Source organism: Clinocottus analis, unplaced genomic scaffold, assembly GCF_023055335.1.
Source record: "Clinocottus analis isolate CAN_PGR_092001 unplaced genomic scaffold, fCliAna1.0.p SCAF_6, whole genome shotgun sequence".
NCBI classification, from domain to species: domain Eukaryota; kingdom Metazoa; phylum Chordata; class Actinopteri; order Perciformes; family Cottidae; genus Clinocottus; species Clinocottus analis.
Genome location: NW_027176218.1, coordinates 11,896,166 through 11,916,151, shown reverse-complemented (window position 1 = coordinate 11,916,151; position 19,986 = coordinate 11,896,166). Strand labels below are relative to the sequence as shown.

Below are 19,986 nucleotides of genomic sequence, written 5' to 3'. Positions count from 1 at the left end.
GTAGAAATGCTTCCTGAGCTGTGAGTGAAATACTCTCCTCCTCTCTCTCTCTTTCTACCATCCTTCTCACTAGCGTGTGGGCTCATATGTTGCAAAGGGGAGCTCCATAGCATTTACCGTACAGTGTTTTCTGGCGTCGCTCTACATACTCTTCCTGTCGTTGAGAGGCCTGCGCCGTTACAGTCCTCCCTTTTTTCAGGCCTACAGCCGCGTCTCACAGGTAAACATAGTCAGGAGTACAGTTGAAGTCTGTCAGCTGATTTGCTGTGAAGATGACAGCTGATCACATGTTTTGGGGGAAATTGTGCTCCAAGTAGATTTCCAGTGAATAACTCAGAGATACCAACCAGTATTCAGTTCAACTTATTTAATGGGGTTGCAATGTTTTTGCTCTTTTGTGCGCAGGATCCAGATGAAACCAATGGGCCTCTGCTGGAACAAATGGAATTCATTCAGTGAATCACAAAGACTTGAGAAAAACACACTCCTGCGTGAACAGCGATTTATAAACTCAGTTACTGTTGTTGATCAGGGTCTGTATGGTTGGTGTGAACCAAAATTGTTATAAGTATTGTGAAATATTGTGTAGTATAACTTCTTCTTTGGGATTCCAAAAAAACAAGCTTAAAATTCACTTTCCCGAACAGCGTGTTTGTTGAATAATGGTGAACACAGCTTATGAAACATTTGAATCAAGAAAATATACGCATGTTTACAAGGCTCAGAAATCTGTTTATCTAAAATTGTTAAAACTGATTCTACTACTTTTCTCCGTTTTGCTGCTCTGTGCTCAACACTAGAGGGAAGCATTGCCACTGATTTGTTATGTTATTCACTCTGATCCCAAAATCAGATCACTCTGTTTCATGAAAGAAGTAGAATATGACATTGAATGAAAATAAATGGTTGGTTTTAGTAAGCTTGCACTGATCTCTTAACTTCTCCAACAGATCTTAATTTCCACCTTCACTTTTACCTTTCACCTCTCACCCTAAACCCTAATTTAACCTTAACCTTAAAACCCTAAGTCCCAGTCTTAAAACTGTCCCTTAAAATATTTTACTAAATGTCATAATGTTGCAAAATGTCCTCACTTTCATGGTCTAAAACTTACAGTGGTCCTCACTGAGATAAAGGAGTATACAAAAACTTCCGACACAGTGAAGGGTCTGGTGTGTATAAGTATTTAAATGATTGAGGATTTCATTAAGGATATGAAGCAAGGCCATACCTCACTCCTATAGTAAGCTCACACACACAAGCACACTAACAGACGCCTAAGAGTGGAAAAAAATCACGGAAGAGCGAGTTTCTCACGGCATGTCGGGCTAACAGCTTCCAGCTGTTGCCTGGTTGGAAGAGCTGCTATGGGAACACAACGAGTACAAAGAGAAACATGGTATTCATTATCAAACGGACACAGAAGGAGAATAAAAGAAAGCAGGATGATGAGGTCGGGTGTCCTCACAGACACGGACAACTGATTCCTCTGATAGAAACCAATTTTCTACTCTTTGTGTGTGTTTGTAGTCGGTGAAGCTGGTGTTTTATGATGTGGACATGTTGAGTTGCTCAAACAATCAATCTGTTCAGATGTTTGCATCTCCTGCTAGAACACCGACTGTAAATGGATCCATGTTGCATTCAAACAGAGAAAGATAGTTCAGTGTGATCAGCTGCCGACCATGTGACATCGTGGCTTGCAAGTCTTAAGCGACCAAAAATGGGTGAAATAAAACCCGGGCCAGATGCATTTGTGCAGCTGTTTATCTTGTGGTCGGGTGATGAGTAATATCTTTTATCTTTAGAGTGTTTCTTCCTTTTAACCCCTCAGGAAGTCCTCTTTTTCCTCCTCTTGGAGGCCAGAGTGTAAGAGGGAAGTGACTGAGGCCGGGATGTGCTGACAAGAGTGAGTGTGTCCGGAGGAGAGGAAGTGGTGACTCCACAAGGGGATCCCCTTTGATAAGTCTGATAGACTGATGCTTCAGCAGAATGGCCAGGAAGGATTTGATCTGAGCCACCTGGGAGTGAGTGAATAACTAAATATCTTCATGTTTTTCATTAGAAAAAAAAGAAAACTTAAAGGAAAAACAGATGAAGGCATAATCTTGAGAACATTCATCAATAATTTATTTTTCTTACTCTCAAGAACCAACACTGCTTCTCATCTTGAAAATTCATCATCAATTTCCAACAACACAGTTTTGAAAAATGTAAAGTTACTATACAAATTTTAATAGAAAAAAAAGAATAAATTAACTGTGGAATTTAGTAATTTTTTTTTGTCAATTCCACATTTTTTCTACAACACCTTTAATGTATTGTTACAGTTGAACAGAACTGATAAAATCAAGTTACATGCTCTATTGTCTGGTTGGGGAAGTGTCTTCTAACATTAAACTGTCTGTTAAAATAAGCTTCATTTTGCACATCTGGTAAATTTAATCTATTGATAACAATGAAGATGTCTCGATCCTACATGACGAAGCAGTAACTGGTCATTTTGTAGCACCTGAATGCATTATTACAGAACTAAAAAAACAAAACATTACTGGTTCATATAAAATGGAACGTTGTAAAACAATGAATGTGAATGTTAAAAACCCCACAAAACCTTACAGTGCCCCTCCGTACATACAGGAAAAGACTGATAAAAGAGTTAGTTCATTTCTCTTGGAGTATTACAAAAAACCCTCATACATTTTTATGAAGCACAGAAAAAAATGGTGTGTTTGGGGCTACAGAGGGAAGGGACGTCACACATCTTCACATCGGGCTCAGAGGTCAGAGATCACCACAAGGTCGAGATGGGGCACACTACGGAGCAAGATGTGCTAATGTTAGCGTACAGAAGACGGGTGCTGAATGTCTCTGGGGGCCGTGGATTGTCAGTGGATCTGCAGGGCATGCATGGGATTGAGTGAGCAAAGCAGGGTCTAACTGGCACTCTAATAAGGTAGCCAGGGAGTGCTGGTTCCAATCCTGGGTAAAAACAGATCAAATCTGACCAGGCATGGGTGGGTAACTCTTGGAGAACCAACCATGCAGGGAGTGGACTAAACCATCTTATTTAAATAGCCTAGACAGTGGCTAATTACAACAACTGGTGTGAGTGCACAAAGGATACACAACACTATGAGGGATAGGGTAAGATGCACCTTGTTCCTCAAATGCTTAACACATGTTGCAACGTTTATCCAGACTTAATGGTGCTGTAAGACTAAAAACAACCACGTCTCTGAGATGTAGAATTTGTCATCGTCTTATTGAATTAACACCAATTCAGATATTTTTTGCAACAATATTCAAAATTCTTATTGACTCTGGTTAGGGGAAGATGGGGGACATTGATTTAGATACAAATAAAACATGCAGAGGTCTACTTCCTTCTTACAAAACCAGCTGTGCTTTTCTAACCCTGATCTGAATATCTGATTGTTGATTGGGATGAGCGAGAAAATAATTATCTCCGGTTGAGAGGGTTAAAGAATTGCTTGTTTCAGTTCTGGCTATGGCTTCTCTTCTGCTTTGACAGAGGGGATTCAATATTGCCGAACTTAAAATTTGTCAATGTCCTCAAAAGAGCACTGTCGTGGAACACCTTGCCTGCGGTTCTGACGTTTCTACCTTTCTCTTAAGCGCTATGATACAACTCATTATTAATATAATAAGTGTGAAATGAAAATTCACTAATTGTAGGTCCAGCCCTCATATACACTGCTAACGTTGTGCTTTTACATAATTTAAACTATATTGGTCTGTACAATGGCTATAGACTGACGGGCTTTACTGTTTGTAGCTTGAAGGAGGGGCGGTTCCAGTGCTGAATCACAGTACAAATGGAAAGCACCAACATGTTTGGCACCTTTGTACTCGTTTGTGTGTTTCCGTAATATGTGTTGCGACTGCGCATTAAGTTCACTCTGTCTGTGTCCAGGCAGGTTGCTCCTGTCATGTTGAAGAAGTGGACAGAAAGACAAGCAAGCACAGTGCGACGACAAAAGGGGACTGACAGATACTCAGCGTGGTGAGAAGAACCGGCACAGAATCAAGAGCAACAGAGAGGAAGAGACACTTGTGATAAAAATGATGGTTCACTATGGAGATATATCATCAACATCAACCACAAGTAATTCCAACAGATGTCGACAGGCAAAAATAATTTACTTCAAGGGGTGAAAATGAAAAATGTGAAACAGTGGATTCAGAATGTTTCTATATCAAAACTACAGACAAAATGAAATGTTGCAGTAATTGTCAAAATTAAGTCACTGAAATAAGCATAGATTAATGCCAAACCCAATAACCACAAGTGCCAATTCATGGATGACACACTAATGATCTTCTACTCCAAGTAAAATTCCTGCTTTAATTCACTCTGTAGACTCAAACCAGTTCATATTGTACAATGTTTGTTATTGCTATAGTCCTCATCAATATCCCAGACAGAGTCCCATAAATCCTCCTGATATCGTCACTGTGAATTCCCTCTCATACAGTTGACTGTACGGCACCAGCCCAGGGATCCTGGTGTGACCAGTTGATCCAGTAAGTTGTCTTTGGTTGTGGGTTAAACTGAGAGGAGTTGAATTTGTCATTTATACGTTTGTTAATCCGGATTTTTCTGAAACGTTTTCGTCATCTTCTTTTATTATAAATATGTAGGGACAAATAAACAAAAAAGACAAACTACATTAATGGAATAATTATATCCAACACAGTTTGTTTGGGCCTGGAGATGGATTTTAAACTGGCGGCTCAAATCCAGCAGGTATCCTCTGATTGCGTGGCAGTGCACTGGAGTCAGTTAGGTCGGGGGACCGAAGATGAGATATGAAACAGATCCTGGAATGGCCGATGTTTGCCGATGTCGGCCGATTTGTTTGTTTGATATTTTTCTGTGCTCTCTCTTCCCTTTTTCCTTATTGCCCCATTGCTTGTGTGTGGAGGGTGAGGAAAGAACGGGCTCTGTGGTGCTGTCGGGCAACAGTTCAACAGCTGAGGTGGCACTTCTCAGTCTGTCCTGTGAAATCAGCCGTAATCAAGAGCCTAGCCAGTCTGTCCCTGTCCAGCTGAGCTGTGACAGAGGGGCACAATAAAGAGGTGGTGAGATGGATGAAGGGCAAGATTTAGGAAGGAGGGAGGCTCATGTCCAGTGGGCCAGTCCGCTCGGGGAAGGGTTTCTGCAGGGCCTTGAGGATGAGGTTGTTGGTTGTCGATGGGTAGTAGTGAGGGACAGTGGAGAGGCAGGAGGAGAGGGCAAGGGGACTTTTCTGGGCCCTACAGGAAGGTCTCAGACCAAGGTTCCAGGTTTGGCCTTATCACGTCCGTACCACTGCACATCTGCCAGCTCTGAACACAAGGGGCTGCTGAGAAAACAGCTGTCACTGAAAGACCTGCAGAGGAAGAAATGGACCAGGGTGAGACTGACTTTAGAGAGGAGAGTTTTATCTGTAAAGGTAAATTGATCAAAAACACAAATAGATAGTATTGCAATGGTTTCAAGCATTTATCTGCTTTTGAGATTGTTTGTTAAAGAATATTCTGTGTTACAACACTTACAGCACAAGATTACACTTTCTATTAGTAAACACTGTGAGGAATTAGCCACAGTGTCGGTGTCAGACCACAGAGCAGAGCACATGCAGAGAGCAGATACAGATACAGCCAAAGAAGGAGTGCATGACACAGATACCGCCACCGTCAAAGAGCAAGAATTTGTCCACTTTCCATTTTGTCAGTCCCCCACAGTTTTTAATAAAAGTGAACAGTCCTGTCACATGAATGCCTCACACTTTTCGAGGTGTGCAATGACAAATTTATATAGGTACATTTCTGATTGTGAATAAATTTAGCTCTGCTCCCAAATTATATTTTTTCTTCAAGGTTATTTTCACTCTGTTATGCTGCTGCTGTGCCGCTCGAACAGTACACTGTAGGTTTAGACCACTGGGAGGTCGAGACCAGACAGTACCTCTATGCATCAGAGCTCGGCTGAGGGGGAGACTGACAGACGTCCTCAGTAGGAGAGCTGTCTGCTGTGCCTCTAAACCAGGAGAGAGGACACACACACAAGGAAAGGAGGGTTAGTGCAGACAGAGGGAGACGAGAAAGAAATTACAAATATTAGGTAATAAGAGAAATGTCCATGATGAAAAGGGGGTCGGCAAAAGAGAAAGATGACAAGACAATGACCGTAGAAACAAGGAACAAAGACGCGGTGAGCAAATCAATAACTCAAACAGCAAAATTAAATGAAACGTCGAGAGGATTGACGAGAGGCAAGAAAGATTTAAAAATAGATGTTAAACCCAAATCACATGAAGATATTCTTTGGGATGAGGCCAGCAGTGTAAAACAATATCAGATGACAGATTAAACAGTCAAAGCTTGTGAGGATGTTAGACTGAGGTTAGGATAAAGATGGAGAGAAAGAAGCGGAGTAGCCAAGATGCAGTTTGTCCTAAAATAATGTAAATTCATATCTTCTTCTTCAAACATCTTGTCAACCCGGTCTGCTGCTGTGTGTGTGTGTGTGTGTGTGTGTGTGTGTTGGCCTGTCTCTTACCCGCTCTGCCAGTTGAGGATTTGCTGTGGGCTACAAGGGGGTGTTGGTGTGGCTGCGTGTTCGCTGGAGGGCGTCACACTCCTCTGGCTGTGAGGGGATGCAGCTATGGGGAAAACTGATAGTTAGTCATGCTAAATGATATGGAACACCTGCAGCATTAGATAGAGAGAGACATTCATCAATCCTCACTTGGTGCGTGGACTTTTCTCCCTTTGTCCACACAAAGTATGTGTTATATAAATCTGTAGATTTGTTAATCACAATCTCAGGCTCAAAACAATCCCACTGTACACTCACAGGACATCCCCATGTTGATGTTTGCATTTAGTTGAGTTAGTTTAGTTGATTTGATATTGCTGACATAAAGTTTTTATTTTATTTCAATACAAGTAAGAGAAAAGTGAGGCCATTTATAATATGGGAGTGAGAAAAGAGAGTTTAAACGTTATGCTGTATTCTCACTACAAGCAACACCAACAAGCCAAAAATCATTTCAGATGGAAATGAGGCTTCCAACTGATGCTCAACATCTTGCACTATTCCCATCCATGTAAAACAATGCCGTGAGACAGTTTCAGGAGCTCAATTGGCACAGCACTGATAATCTGAAGGTCATGAGTTTGAGCGTCACTAGCTTTAAAAAAAAATCTTTGACATGTATTACTAGAACCTCTAAATAGACTAAATATTTGAATCTAAAACACATGATGATACTTTTGACCCATGAGAGACAAAGTTTAGTGCGAATAAAGGAAAAAGACTAACCTGGTGAGCCCTTGGCGAGTGTCCCTACTCTACTCCCTCGACTATGTCCAAGAGTGCCTTGCTGTGACCCTGTCTCGGAGGAAGTAGATCCCGAATGTGAGTGACTCCTCTCCTTCAGGCTCCCTGAGGACCTCTGGTACCAGCATCGCAGCTCTTCAGACACCGCTGCCCTCCCCCCTCCTCCGCTTCCACCACCCTCTCGCCCCAATGACGGAGTCCTTACGATCTGAGAGCGCGACGGCGTGAGTCGGCCGCTCCCCTCTCCTCCCTCCTCTCCTCCCCAAGCCTCCTTGTACAGTCCCCCGGCCGTGTAGGAGCTGGAGGTCTTGAACTGGGCCTTAACGCTGTAGTGGCCCTCCTGATCGCTCTCCAGGCTGCGCACTACCACAGGGTTTGGGCTGCCCTCCACGTATAGCGGGTACTCCTTGATGCGGTACTGGGAGGAGGGCTGGCTCTGGCTGTGGAGGTAAACTCCGTGGTGTCCCCCTCCAATCCCACCTCCACCCGAGCCGCCACCAGAGCCATTCTTAGCTGCCAGGTTTGGCATTGAGCCGGAGTTGGAGGAACCCAACTGACCTGCTGACCTGGAGAGAGAACAAAGGAACCAACACATACATCAATGTCACAAAAAATATTTATTTTATTTCTATACATTTCGTGCATATTGTCAAAAAAAATTGTGTAAAACTAGCCACTTTCCCTGCATCCTCACCTGTGCCTTTGCCTCTGTCTCTGCCTGGCTTTGGAGGGTGAGTCCTCTCCCAAAGTGGAGTAGTTGGGGTTGCTGCTGGGGGGTCCACCAGATGGATAGTAATGCTCCGAGCTGCTTTGGCTGGTGCAGGATGAGCAGTCATCCAGTGGGTCAGAGCCATTGGAGTTGCGTGCTGGAACCAGGAAGAAGTCAGGGCTGCCGAGTGTGCCCAGGGTGTGCGGGTGTGCGTCGGGGTCGGGCGCCAACAGTTTGCCCTGAGACTCAAGGCTTGAGCTGCGGTTCCTAAAGTGCTGAGCGAGACTGTGCAGACGTGTGGGACTGATGTCCACTGACCTGTGAGATGCGGCATCACAATACAGTTGAATATCAGGGCTGAGCAGGAACATATTTACAGACAACTATGTGAATGTGAATTTATTAATTAACCAGGTGATTGTTTTGTGAACAAAAAAAGCATCAGAAAAGGGAGCCCTGTAACCCCATACTTCAGGGACTAACATTAGCTAACGATGCGAGCTTATCAGGCATTTCTACAGTTAAATATAACGAGATATGATTCTTGAATAACCAGTAAACAACTGAAGACGTAAAGGCTGACCGAGTGGAATGTACGTAGTGTGGGGTCCTGGTCTTCAGGTCTGGGGTTGAGGGCATGCTGGACTGAGAGTTCCAGTGAGGGAGGCTCCTGATGGGGCTGCTCTGCAGAGAGTTACTTCCCCCTGCATCTGCACTGCCAGAGCTTGGGAAACGCCTGTGACTTGACAAAGAGGCAAGGAAATAAACGCAATATATAATTAAATATTATTCCTTTCACATAAGCGACCCGTGTATGATCTGCTTTAATTAACTTGTGGTCAAACCACAATCGAGGCATTAATCTTAAGGCTATTGTGACAGACTGACTCAGGCTGAGTCTGAAATTGTAGTTCTACACACATTACTTACATTAATTACATTTGAAATGACGTAACACTATCTCAAATAAAGTTGTTTAACACTGAGTTTAAATGCATTTGGGCAGCATCACACATGTGTTAATACACAGTCCCTCTATTCAAAGAATGTTAAGATAAACTCCCTCGTACCTGGAATGAGATGAGCGTTTCTTGATTTTTTCATAGGGCTCATCCAGTGACGATTCACTCCATATCTTGGGTTTGATGGGTGATTTATCGTAGTCAGGGCGTGAATAGTGAAGGTGTCGCAGACCATCCAGGGACTGAGGTGGCGGGGGTCGACTGTGAGATGGTGGTCGAGGAGGGAGGCCCTTGTGAGGCGATGCTACTGGAGAGAAGGTGGGGGTACCTGCAACTTGTGGATCATCTGAAATAGAGTAATAATTTGATTATGTTGGAGCACTACGGATAGTTTACAGCTTCATAAAATCATAAAAAAAAACGTTGATATCAGCGAGTTATTGAATCTTGCAGAGTAATGTGAAGGATAGAGACTCACCATCATCCAAGATCAGTGCGTCAGACAATGAACTGTCTTCAGAACCAATATTGGCCTCTATTGGACAGAGAAATAAAGATGAGAGGTTAGAGATTGTACAATTTCTAGATCTAAAACTTAAAAGTTTCATGTTTGTAAGTGTTTTTCAGCTCCACTGCCTTTTATTCCATTACAACAGGAGTTGAGAAGAATTGTCGTGCTAATCAGTACTACAATCTGATTTCCTGTAGTGAATAAGATATATATATATATATAAATATTGTTACCCTCTATGATAAGCGAAGCTCTCTGCGTAGGCTTCTTGCCAGACCGGACCCGGTGCTCATTGATAGAGTTCTCAATTTCCTGGAGCTTCTTCAGCGCGTTCAGATAAGAAGTCTTCCTTTGTTTCTTCAGCTTCTTACTGCTCACGTGAGGATCGCTGGCAAGACGCCTGGCTGCCTCTGTAATCTGGGACTGAATGGCAAACTCCCGCTCCAAACGCTCCAGTTCCTCCTCCTGGGATAAGCACACAGACACACAAACATGAGGGCAAACTCTGAGTAACTCAAGCACAAAGATACCGGATTTGCAAACAGTTTTAGCAACAAAATCTCTGTACAATCCAAAAGCAACAAGGCTTAGTTTGCAGACACATATTCAGACTGTAACTGGTCCTGCAATCTATTTGGTTTGACACATACACAAAGCCTTGCCAGAGAAAACACACTGCGGAAATCATTTATCTGTTCTGCAGCCCCGCATTTTCTCACCACTGGATATTCTCTATTAAGACTCTCTGTCCCCAATAATAACGCCTCTCCATCAATCCATCCTTACTTCATCTACACGGCTCCTGAGGTTCGAGGTGAACCAACTAAAACATATTCTGTCAAAGTCTAAATCTGTTTACTCCACTGCAAAAACTACTGTACATACAATATTTGGTGTAGTATGTTGTTAAATAGCATAGATTAATAAAATACAACTCATCGTGTGAACTCATATGTGAGAGCAAACACTTGATTTCACTCGAGACAGAGCAATGATATATTCACTTGCACAAACCTCTTACTGCACTACTTCAGTTCTGAGGAATCCTTCTCTCTAGTAATCCTTTCACACTGCTGCAAGTGCACAGCTTTCTGTGTGTGTGTGTGTGTGTGTGTGTGTGTGTGTGTGTGTGTGTGTATATGAGTAAGATTTAGAGGTGTTTATAGTGTAAATTAGGAGACATCTTTCTTCTTGCCAGACAGTTTTGTGATCTTGTGTCCCTGAATTATTTCCAAAGCATACAACCTCAGCAACACACACCCAAACATGCCTGCATACTTACAGGCGCACACACAATCCTACTATCACCACTTCCTGTGGCGAGAATGCTGCTATTTTTAGAAAGTTCTGCTGCTCTGGAAAATCTACCCGTGGCACAAAAAGACGAAGATGCAGGTCCAAGACGTCTCAGACAGGCTTTTTACTATTTTCTGTTTCCTTTGCTTACTTAACAATTGAGCATGGATGAGGTATGGATGAGGCATCATCACCAATTATTATGTGAGTATTAAGTATCTGGCTTTAAATTAAGCTAATCCTGAACAGCCCTTGTTCTTCACTCGATAACTTCAAGAGCAATTGAACACGCGTTTGATCTACAATGCCCATTCTGCTCATAAATGGCTCATTAACATTACAGCTGGGTTAAAACACACACAGAGATAAACATGCGTAACTAATTAGCGCTACAAATATTAGTAGATTTAAATTACTGCAGCACAGTGCCTGGCATTGTATTAGGTATTTGTTTCCTACACTAACAATACTAGATGACCTTCTGTTTTTATTTGGGATGTATGGGGAGCAGGGAGATTGTAAACAAGGAGTTGCAGCTTCACCTCTCCCTTCAGATGAATTTTGTGCTCGTCCAGTTTGAAGGCGGTACCGATCTTCCGTCTGACTGTGGGTGGCTCCTCTCCCGGATCCAAAGGATATTCTTTGGGAAGCTTCCCTGTCAGCTCCTGCGAAAGATGACAAGGGGACACGTTAGAGCGGAAGAGCTAAAGAGTAATTAGATTTTCTAAATATTTGCCCAGATCTGTGTTTGATCATACCGACTCTCTGATGCAGATACTCTTGAGTTCCTCTAGTCTCTTTTTTAGAGTTTCCTCCAGAGCATCCTGCCGAGCCCTCAGTGCTGCCAACATGTCCTTCTTAGCTGTCTGGGAGCTGTCCGATTCCTGAGAGCCTGCACGGCACAGACAACACATCACGTGAGGGAAGGCGTCTGGAACATATGTGTGTGTTTGGGGTGGCGGGGACCTCTGAGGCAGATTGTGGAGGTAGAAAATGGGCACGCACCTGCTAACCTCGCAGGATGTTTACAGGGAAGTGAATGGAACGTTTCGATAAGAAAACTGAGTGTTAGTGGTGTGTGTGTGTGTGTATTAAGGAAGGGGCAGTTTAGGACAAAGTCTGTGACTCACAATCTCCACAGCCTTGAGATGGTGCCAGTCTTGTTTGCAACATGCTTTGTTAAGAAAAACACATACATAGCCACACAGACGCATTCTCTTTCCCTCTGTAGCTCTTTCAGTGACTGTGTGGTCGAAGATAACAACAATACAAAACAAACCACTGAAGCGGACCAAAAGAAACATTAAATAACTCTGTATTGTTACAAATTATGCTATATTTAAGTTCATTGTTCCTACAGTTGTAGTTTTGCAGGGACACAAACAATAGCAGTGTTCACCCAACTGTCCTTGCCGCTCAAAAAGATTCAGTTTCATGCATTAGGTAAAGTTGAACACACATGTTTCTGTTGTCTCTCATTTACAGCCACAAATGGTTCAAAACACTATGATTGAGTCAGACAGAGACGTGTTGGCTGTGGTGGAGGGGCATGGATCGGGCGTCACAGTTCCTGTGACATGTTTATGTTGTTGGGCAGAGATGGCCTCCAGTAAGCAGTGGATTATGAAATCAACACCCTGACACAACACCAGTAAGTCAAGCGACCAAACACAGATGGATAAGACAGAGACACCCTGTATCATACGGGACGGGGGTGGAACTAGAGAGGGACAAAGGAGGGAGAAAGGGAGATTAGGAGACTAGGAATGGGTAGCTGAAGAGATAAAGGGATGGGATTAGGGACAGATACATGTGTCTATACAGAGAAAAGAAGGAAACTGAAAAAACTGATCCGATCAGGACGATGAGCTGGAGAAAATGAGGACAGGGCGGAGGACAATTTTACTGAAAGAATATAGTGTTCTTCTTTACCGGAAATATTTATATTATATATTTATATCCCAAAGCCATGCTTGCCTCTCACCATCATAAATGAGGCTGCTTGGGTCTAGCAGCAGAAGCTCATCTAGTGTCAGTACTTAAAGTCAGCTTTAATGTCAATTCTTTCACATGTGCAAACATATAGAAGATTTAAAAGTACGCAATTCTGCCGAATTCCTCACTTTCCTAACACACTTTACATGGCTTTCTGGATTTAAAAATGCATTTGCCTTTTAAATGTAAATGTAGTTAATGTACAAATCTTCCTGTCACACTGATTACTTGTTCAACACGGATAGGCATTGTTTTAAAGGCCGGGGCAAAGTTGTACACTGACCCGCTGCCCTATTCATTCCCTTACACCATTACATTTAGAGGAGGCAGTGGCCTGTGGAGGATGTGTCTGTAAGACATGGATGGTGGGTGTGGTGTTCCATACATACAGAGAGACAGTGGGCGGGGTGTTGTGTGTGTACAGTATGTGTGTGAGAATATTCTGCAAGGAATCAATGGCCCCTTTCCAGAAGCAGCTGTTTCTGTCTCTCCAGTTGTCAATGAGACTCCCCCTCACCACCACACATACAAACACAGAGACTAATTTGCACACATATCAATCTTTCTCTCTCTGTTTGTCTGAATTTCTTTCTCCTTCTCTTCTATGCACAGACACACATACTGAGCATATACTGACCTGACGAGAGCAGACTGCCACTGCTGCCACTTATAATTTTGCCCTTGCTTCCCATGTTTGCTAGTTTGGAGGTCTTCAGAGTTCCTGTTTCTGTAAGGTCTATAGCGATCTCACTCAAACTCCGCGCTGCGTGGATCTTTGACTGAAAAGACAAGAATGGAAAAGGTTTGTCAAGGCACACCGTGAAGCTTTTTAATTGCAAGAGTCTCACTGACCACGCTCACTGAGTTTGCTGTATCTCATCATGCACATTTGTAATCATGACTGTGGTCTGCGGTGTGAGTGTGTATGTGGTGGGCCTGCTGACCTTGCTCTGCTTGCGGTCCAGGTAGAACTGGTGTTGGCTGATGGCCATGGCCCAGATGGACTTGATGAGGGCAGGACAGGCGTACCACGTATGCACAGCGATGCCACTGTGCCCAAACGTCCTTCTTGTCACCGACGCCCTACAGTAAGAGCGGACACAAGGCCTCCTTATATACACTGAATGCAAAAAATGGTTACATATTTACTCCCACCTGACAACACCACCGCTGACACTACCACGATTATCATGATTACTAGAATTACTACTATGGCTAGTAAGAGAGAGAAAAGACATACAAGGATTATGAGAGCAAACCTGATGATGGATATTTTTTTGCAAAGCCACACACGATGTTTCCAATTGTTTACTCATCTTTATTTAAACAGACATCTGCAGCTCAGAATCCAACCAGCTCACCCTAATGACAGCTTCCTTTGATGAAAACACCACTGCTCTCTGTTTCACCCTGTCTGTCTCTTTTTCTCTCACTCCCTCCCTTCCTCTGTCTGTAGAATAACACTCCACATCTACAGCCATGTTAAATAAACACAAGAGAGGTCACTTCCTCTGCAAAACAGCTATCGCAAAGCCATCTATCCTTCTGTGGTCAACTATCAAGGGTTTAGCCTGTGTGTGTGTGTACGCTAGTGTGTGAAAGAGCACATGTGTTTGTGCATGCATGTGTTAATAATCAGCCTATCAATCTGTGTCAGGCTCCACTGGGACATCCCCAATATATTGCTCTATTGCCAGAACAAATGCTGCAACCATTACTGAATTAGATTTCAATCTCTACTTTTCTGCACTGTAGTATGAATGTTAACAAATTCACATGTGGCACAGTGGTAATTTACAGTAAAAGCTACTGGAAGCCGTCCATACCTGAGGGAAAATTCCATCACTTCCAAATATTAGCTGGCGAACATTCAATAGCAATAACATTCAATCACTAAAGTAGAACTGGTGTCATGGAATTCAACACTCAGCTTAAATTTGTGTTATAAATTTACCTTCTTGGGTCATGAACTTCCACTGAAAACTTCTTCTCTCTGAAGTAGAGGTTCTCCAGCTGACGCCATTGGAACACCTGAGTTTTAGGAGAAACACACACTCTTCAGGGCTGCTCACATAAAAACATGCTTCACACTAAATCCACACAGCCTTCAGCCAAATCCTCTATTCTCTTCTGAGTATGTTCCACTTTGTTTTGAGAGAAAATGCAATGGATACAGAGGAAAGAGGAGAAAAAAATGGAAGAAGCTGTCGAAAAGGAGGAGTTGGGAACAGAGAAAGAGGTGGAGGGAGAGGACCTAGCCTGTGGCTCTCTGATCAGGTCCAGACCGGGCGGCCATGTCCACATCAGATCCCTTGGTTGGATGACCTCACTCTGGAGAAAGACAGTGTGAGAGGGAGGAGGCTTTCTTTCCTCTTCTCGGATTTTCTTTTTTTTTCCTCTTTTCCGTCCTCTTTATGAACCATCGGCTCCTCTTTAAATGGAGCCAAAGCCAGCTGGATGAGAAAGTTTCCCCCCAGACGTACTCCACAGCATATGTGTATCTAAAATCCTCCCAGGCGCAGGGGAAAAGGACGTTATGAGTTGGTGGGTGTTCACCATCTGTAGGCATGTGCATGAGTGTGTGTGTTGGAGGAGGGAAAGTGTGTAAAGTTAAGTTTCCTCCTCTCCTGTAGCTTTGCAAGGAGAGGGAGGGGGCGTTAATGTCTCCCCTCCTCCTGACCCCTCCTCCCTCCCTCAGGGACTGTGCTTCCTGCTCTGGGCTATGTGGTTTGGAGGTGTGTGTGTGTGTGTGTGTGTGTGTGTGTGTGTGTGTGTGTGTGAGACGAGGGGTCAGGGGAGGAGTGATGAAGGGGAAAGAAGCTTTCTGTGGCCCCAGCAATGGAAGTGCCCTTGCTTTGTTTAGTCAGACCTCTGTGTACACACACATACACACATTCACAAAGTCTGTTTCTTGTTAGAGAATAGAAGTGTTTGTGCTATTTCAGAACACAAGTGCTCCTGCATCTATCAGACGGATACACACACACACGCACACACACACACACACACATACATGCGCAAACCTCTGATGTGCACTGACCAACCATCAGTAATGAAAGTAAAACTTAAGACTGCCAGGAGAAAAGAAGTGGCAGACCCAGCTATGACAGGATGAGGGAGGAATAGCATAGAAAGGGAGCTAAGGGAGGAACAGGTCACAGTCCAGGAATTTTAACAGCCTGAGAAAACAATGGACAGAGGGATGAGAAGGAGGAAAGAGGAGGAGGGGAAGAAATATGATGAAAAAAGTATGTAAACACAGCCTAATGTATGCCTTGATGTGATGTATGTGTGTGTATATCTGCACATGAGCATGAAGAAAGAAAACCGGCGCTCTTATCATAACTGTTGCTGTGCCGTGCATTTTCAATGGAGTGTGAAGTGCTAATGTTGCATGGTGCTAAGTATAGCAGGCAGGGTAGATAGTGAGTAATGTGTTTGTGTGTGTGTGTGTGTGTGTGTGTGTGTGTGTGTGTGTGTGTGTGCGTGTATGTGTGTGAGTGTGAGTGTGTGTCCAGAACTGTGGAAATAAGATAGGTGTTTGTAATTGTATTTCGGCACCAGACCACTCAAACTGTGAAGCTGCTGCAATTTTGCAAGGAGACTTTGATGTTGCAAGAAAAGTTGAACATGTGTGCAATTTGTGTTCAAATAAATCTTGACTATCAAATTAGCAGTCACATGATCTACAACAAGTTGAAATAAAATCCCCTTCAACTTTAAAAATAGATATTTTTGTTGTGATTATGTGCTTTTTCAAAAAGTGGCCCAGTTACATACGCCCATTGCATTAATGAAACCTTTGTAGTTTCATTCCAGACTGTGAATAGCGTGAAAATCGGAAGAAAAAAACAACAACAACATGCTGCCAGATTATTTCTGAGAAACTCAGTCTGTTATTAGGGTGAGACTGGTGCATGAATGCGTGCATATGCTATAAATCCTCTTCCTTTTGTCGATAAAACAATCGCAGACAATGGCACGAACATGCACAAGCAGAGGAAGGGCCTGGTCATTGTTCATAAACAACATGTGCACAGAGCTACGTCTGTCTTATTGTATTGTCTGCGCACACGAGCAAAAACCCATTATAGATGAAAAGGTCAGATCTGATCGAGTGTAAAGGTCTTTCTTCGGTGTAGTGGACTCCCCGGAGATTACGGGAAAGAATAGAAAGTTTAAATAGCATATGCAAATTGTTCTTTTCTAGAACTTGACCTGAGGCCTCAAAAACTATTGTTTGACTCATGGGTGGGGCGCTAGTGTGAGACACTATATCCATGGAGATGTGGATACACTCTGGAGGCACTTCCTGTTGTTTGTGTTTTGGTTGAGGTGTTTTGGAGGGATGACATTTATGGAAAAACTAATCAGAACAGGCTGTATGTGGTTTAAATGAAACACAGACAGAAGCTAAACTAAAGTCAGTGGCTGTGTGATCATCATGTTTATTGCAGAAAATGGATCTATATCCATATATAAAGCATTATACAAATAAAATGTGTTAATATTATATGCGGTATAGTGCACATGAGATGACATTAATTCATTTCAACCATAGCTTTGTTTGAGTGACCCTTCTGGCAGCTTCTTCACAGTGTTGAGAGAAGCTGTCCTGTGTTAGCCTTAAATCTGTCCATCAGGTAGTCAGTCAACAGATGAACCCTGTAATCTCTGTCTAAATGAGTCAGAACACGCTAACGAGGCATTAGTATGATGTGATTAGTATGAGGTTCAGTCGTTAACCCCTGTCTGCGTGTACTGTGTGTGTGTCTGCATGGGGCCTGCGGTCGGTAAGCAGAGGGGAACAGTATGTTAACAAAACCATATAAATGGTGAGGCTGCGGTGGATGGTCTGCATTTAGAAACAACAGGGATCTCCCCTCGTAAAAAGACTAACTAATTAAACAGAAAACTGTCTTGAGTACACACGCTTACTCTACAGCACAACTTGAAGTCACTTAAGTTGCTTATTGAGGAAAAACAGAGATCTTTTTTATTGTGACAAAAGACAGTAATTGGCCCATAATGTCTCATGATTAGTCTGCTCCCACCTCACTTAGTCACAGTATTGAAAGCCTGTGTGAGGCAGTGGTTACTGGTACTGGACTGACTAACCTGCCACTGACTCACTCAATCAACTGCTCTTCCTCTAGGTCTGCTGTGGTGACTCTTGCTCATACCCTAACATATGCAAAGCTCAGAGTGACCTCTATGAGTGTCTCCGCCAATGAAACATTGAACAACTTTGGAAAGGAGCACCACCCAGCTTCTTTTCTCTGCTTTATTAGTGGAAAAAAACCTTCCTGTGGGATTTAGTCGGTCTTGTGAAGTTGCATTAACAAGACATGCAGTCCACAAATCTCTCTTGGGTCAAGCTCTTTAGACTACAATCCCACTTGCACGGAGGAGTCTCATTCTTACTTTCTCTGCTGTTAGATGTGTGTGTGTGTGTGTGTGTGTGTGTGTGTGTGTGTGTGTGTGTGTAAGGGTGAAGGAGGAAGAAGGAGAGAGAGAGATTGAGGGCGTAAAGCTGAAGCTTCACAAACCAATGACTCACATTGACTGTTGCTATAGCACCTGAATGTTTGATCAGTCTCTTGTGTGGGAATGCTATCAACTCTTCCTTCCCTTCAACTCTCTCTCAGACATCTAACATGCCTCGCGTTATACTTCCTTCGTATATACTTATATCATTAAAAACAAACTGTTTGTGACCTTTTCACACGTTTCTCAGCATGTTTGAGTCTGTGACGTTGATGTGAGCTAATGTGGACTGCACTTCTTTTCCATCTCCATGGTCATTCAACACCCAATCAACTACCGCATTTGGAGGACTGGGGAAAGGGGCGAGGACGGTGCTCAGTGGTGAGACACATTAACACAGGAATACACAGATCAAGACACACACACACACACACACACACACGCACACAGAGCACAATGTTAGTGGCAAACAGGAAAGCTGTATCAGACAGGAAGTATTCTTCAGGATGGCCAGCTCAGTCCAATTCCTGTGTGTGTGTGTGTGTGTGTGTGTGTGTGTGTGAGGGGGGAGGGTTATGAGCTACAGAGCCGGTGTACGTGTGAGAGTGTGTCTTGGTGGTCACTCAGTATACGGGATGCTGTTAACCCCATCAACACCCGATAAGACACGGCTGAATGAAAGAGGCCGAGGCCCTGAAGATGACTGGAGGTCAGGGGTAAGCTAAGAAAGGCTTTCACAGACCGACAACCCACTGGCTGCATCCACTGGAAGGAGGACCCCATTCATTGAAATAAAAGCAAAGGATGCAAAACATTCCAAGCCTGAATGTCTCCAGACAGTAGTGTTTGTACAGCATTGTTAGTGCTCCTCCCCAACACAGAATCCTTAATGGACAGACATGAAAAACGAAAAGGACATGCAATGACTTCCTTGAAAAGTAACGACCCACATGTCTACAAAAAGAATGGTGCAAGAAGTAGGTGTCAAAAACAAAAACATTTGTTGAAAATCAGGCTACACAAAAGCAGAATATTGTTTTAATAAGGCTGTGGTAAATCACAACCTTTTACATTTTTTGGAAACCATACCAACTGATGTTACAAAAGAGTAACTGAAGTTTGTGCAGAGGACAGTTTGTGTTGTGTTGCAGAGCGATCATCTCACCTTCCTGGGTTTGACTTTGTCCTGGTGGTCGTACTGAAAGATGCCTTTATAGCTCAGACCCAACCACCATGGGATCCCCTGCTTGTCCTAAAACACGCAACAGAAACATACCTCAGGAAAGGGTGTGCATGTGCTTGGGATTGATGAAGAGAGAAAGGGAAAGTACAAATAGCTTTAAGCCCCATCATATCTCCAAATCCCCAAACTCCCTGCGTGCAGGTCCAAAGTCAACACAAATGTCTGTGAAGCGTGTGAAAAAAGAAAAGATAGAGTAGTAAAACTGTACCTTAACACCATAGTAATGTACTCCATATGTGGGGAGAGACTCTACAATGCTCATATAACTGTGAGGAGCAGAAAGAAAGACATGTGTTACATGTATATTCTGTGAAGCCTCTCATACAGTGAACAGACCCAACCAGAGACACACACACACACACACACTTACTTTACAATAGCTTGCCCTCTGGACTGCCCAGTGAGCTTCTTGTAATGCTCTATGACCCGGTC

The 19,986-nt window shown here is 43.3% G+C and overlaps 1 protein-coding gene across 11 annotated transcripts in view; it reads right to left on the bottom strand.

The window, feature by feature from the left end:
- Positions 1–2,128: 2,128 nt before the first annotated feature.
- frmd4a (FERM domain containing 4A) overlaps positions 2,129–19,986 on the bottom strand; it is a 97,722-nt gene continuing 79,864 nt past the window's right edge. For 7 of the 11 annotated variants that reach the window (XM_068604027.1, XM_068604030.1, XM_068604028.1 and 4 more), the window contains exons 9-24: positions 19,925–19,986; positions 19,763–19,820; positions 19,477–19,563; positions 14,780–14,855; positions 13,769–13,911; positions 13,462–13,603; positions 11,588–11,721; positions 11,372–11,494; positions 9,767–9,998; positions 9,501–9,557; positions 9,131–9,368; positions 8,644–8,802; positions 8,046–8,378; positions 7,334–7,917; positions 6,569–6,671; positions 2,129–5,396 (exon numbers count right to left, since the gene is read on the bottom strand). The exon at positions 19,925–19,986 is cut by the window's right edge and continues 4 nt beyond it. In XM_068604027.1, coding sequence (XP_068460128.1) covers positions 5,294–5,396; positions 6,569–6,671; positions 7,334–7,917; positions 8,046–8,378; positions 8,644–8,802; positions 9,131–9,368; positions 9,501–9,557; positions 9,767–9,998; positions 11,372–11,494; positions 11,588–11,721; positions 13,462–13,603; positions 13,769–13,911; positions 14,780–14,855; positions 19,477–19,563; positions 19,763–19,820; positions 19,925–19,986 — 2,634 coding nt within the window. In that variant the 3' untranslated portion in view covers positions 2,129–5,293. Of the gene's footprint in view, positions 5,397–5,974; positions 6,047–6,568; positions 6,672–7,333; positions 7,918–8,045; positions 8,379–8,643; positions 8,803–9,130; positions 9,369–9,500; positions 9,558–9,766; positions 9,999–11,371; positions 11,495–11,587; positions 11,722–13,461; positions 13,604–13,768; positions 13,912–14,778; positions 14,856–19,476; positions 19,564–19,762; positions 19,821–19,924 lie in introns of all 11 variants that reach the window. The other 4 variants (XM_068604033.1, XM_068604026.1, XM_068604023.1 and 1 more) reach the window with 4 other exon arrangements.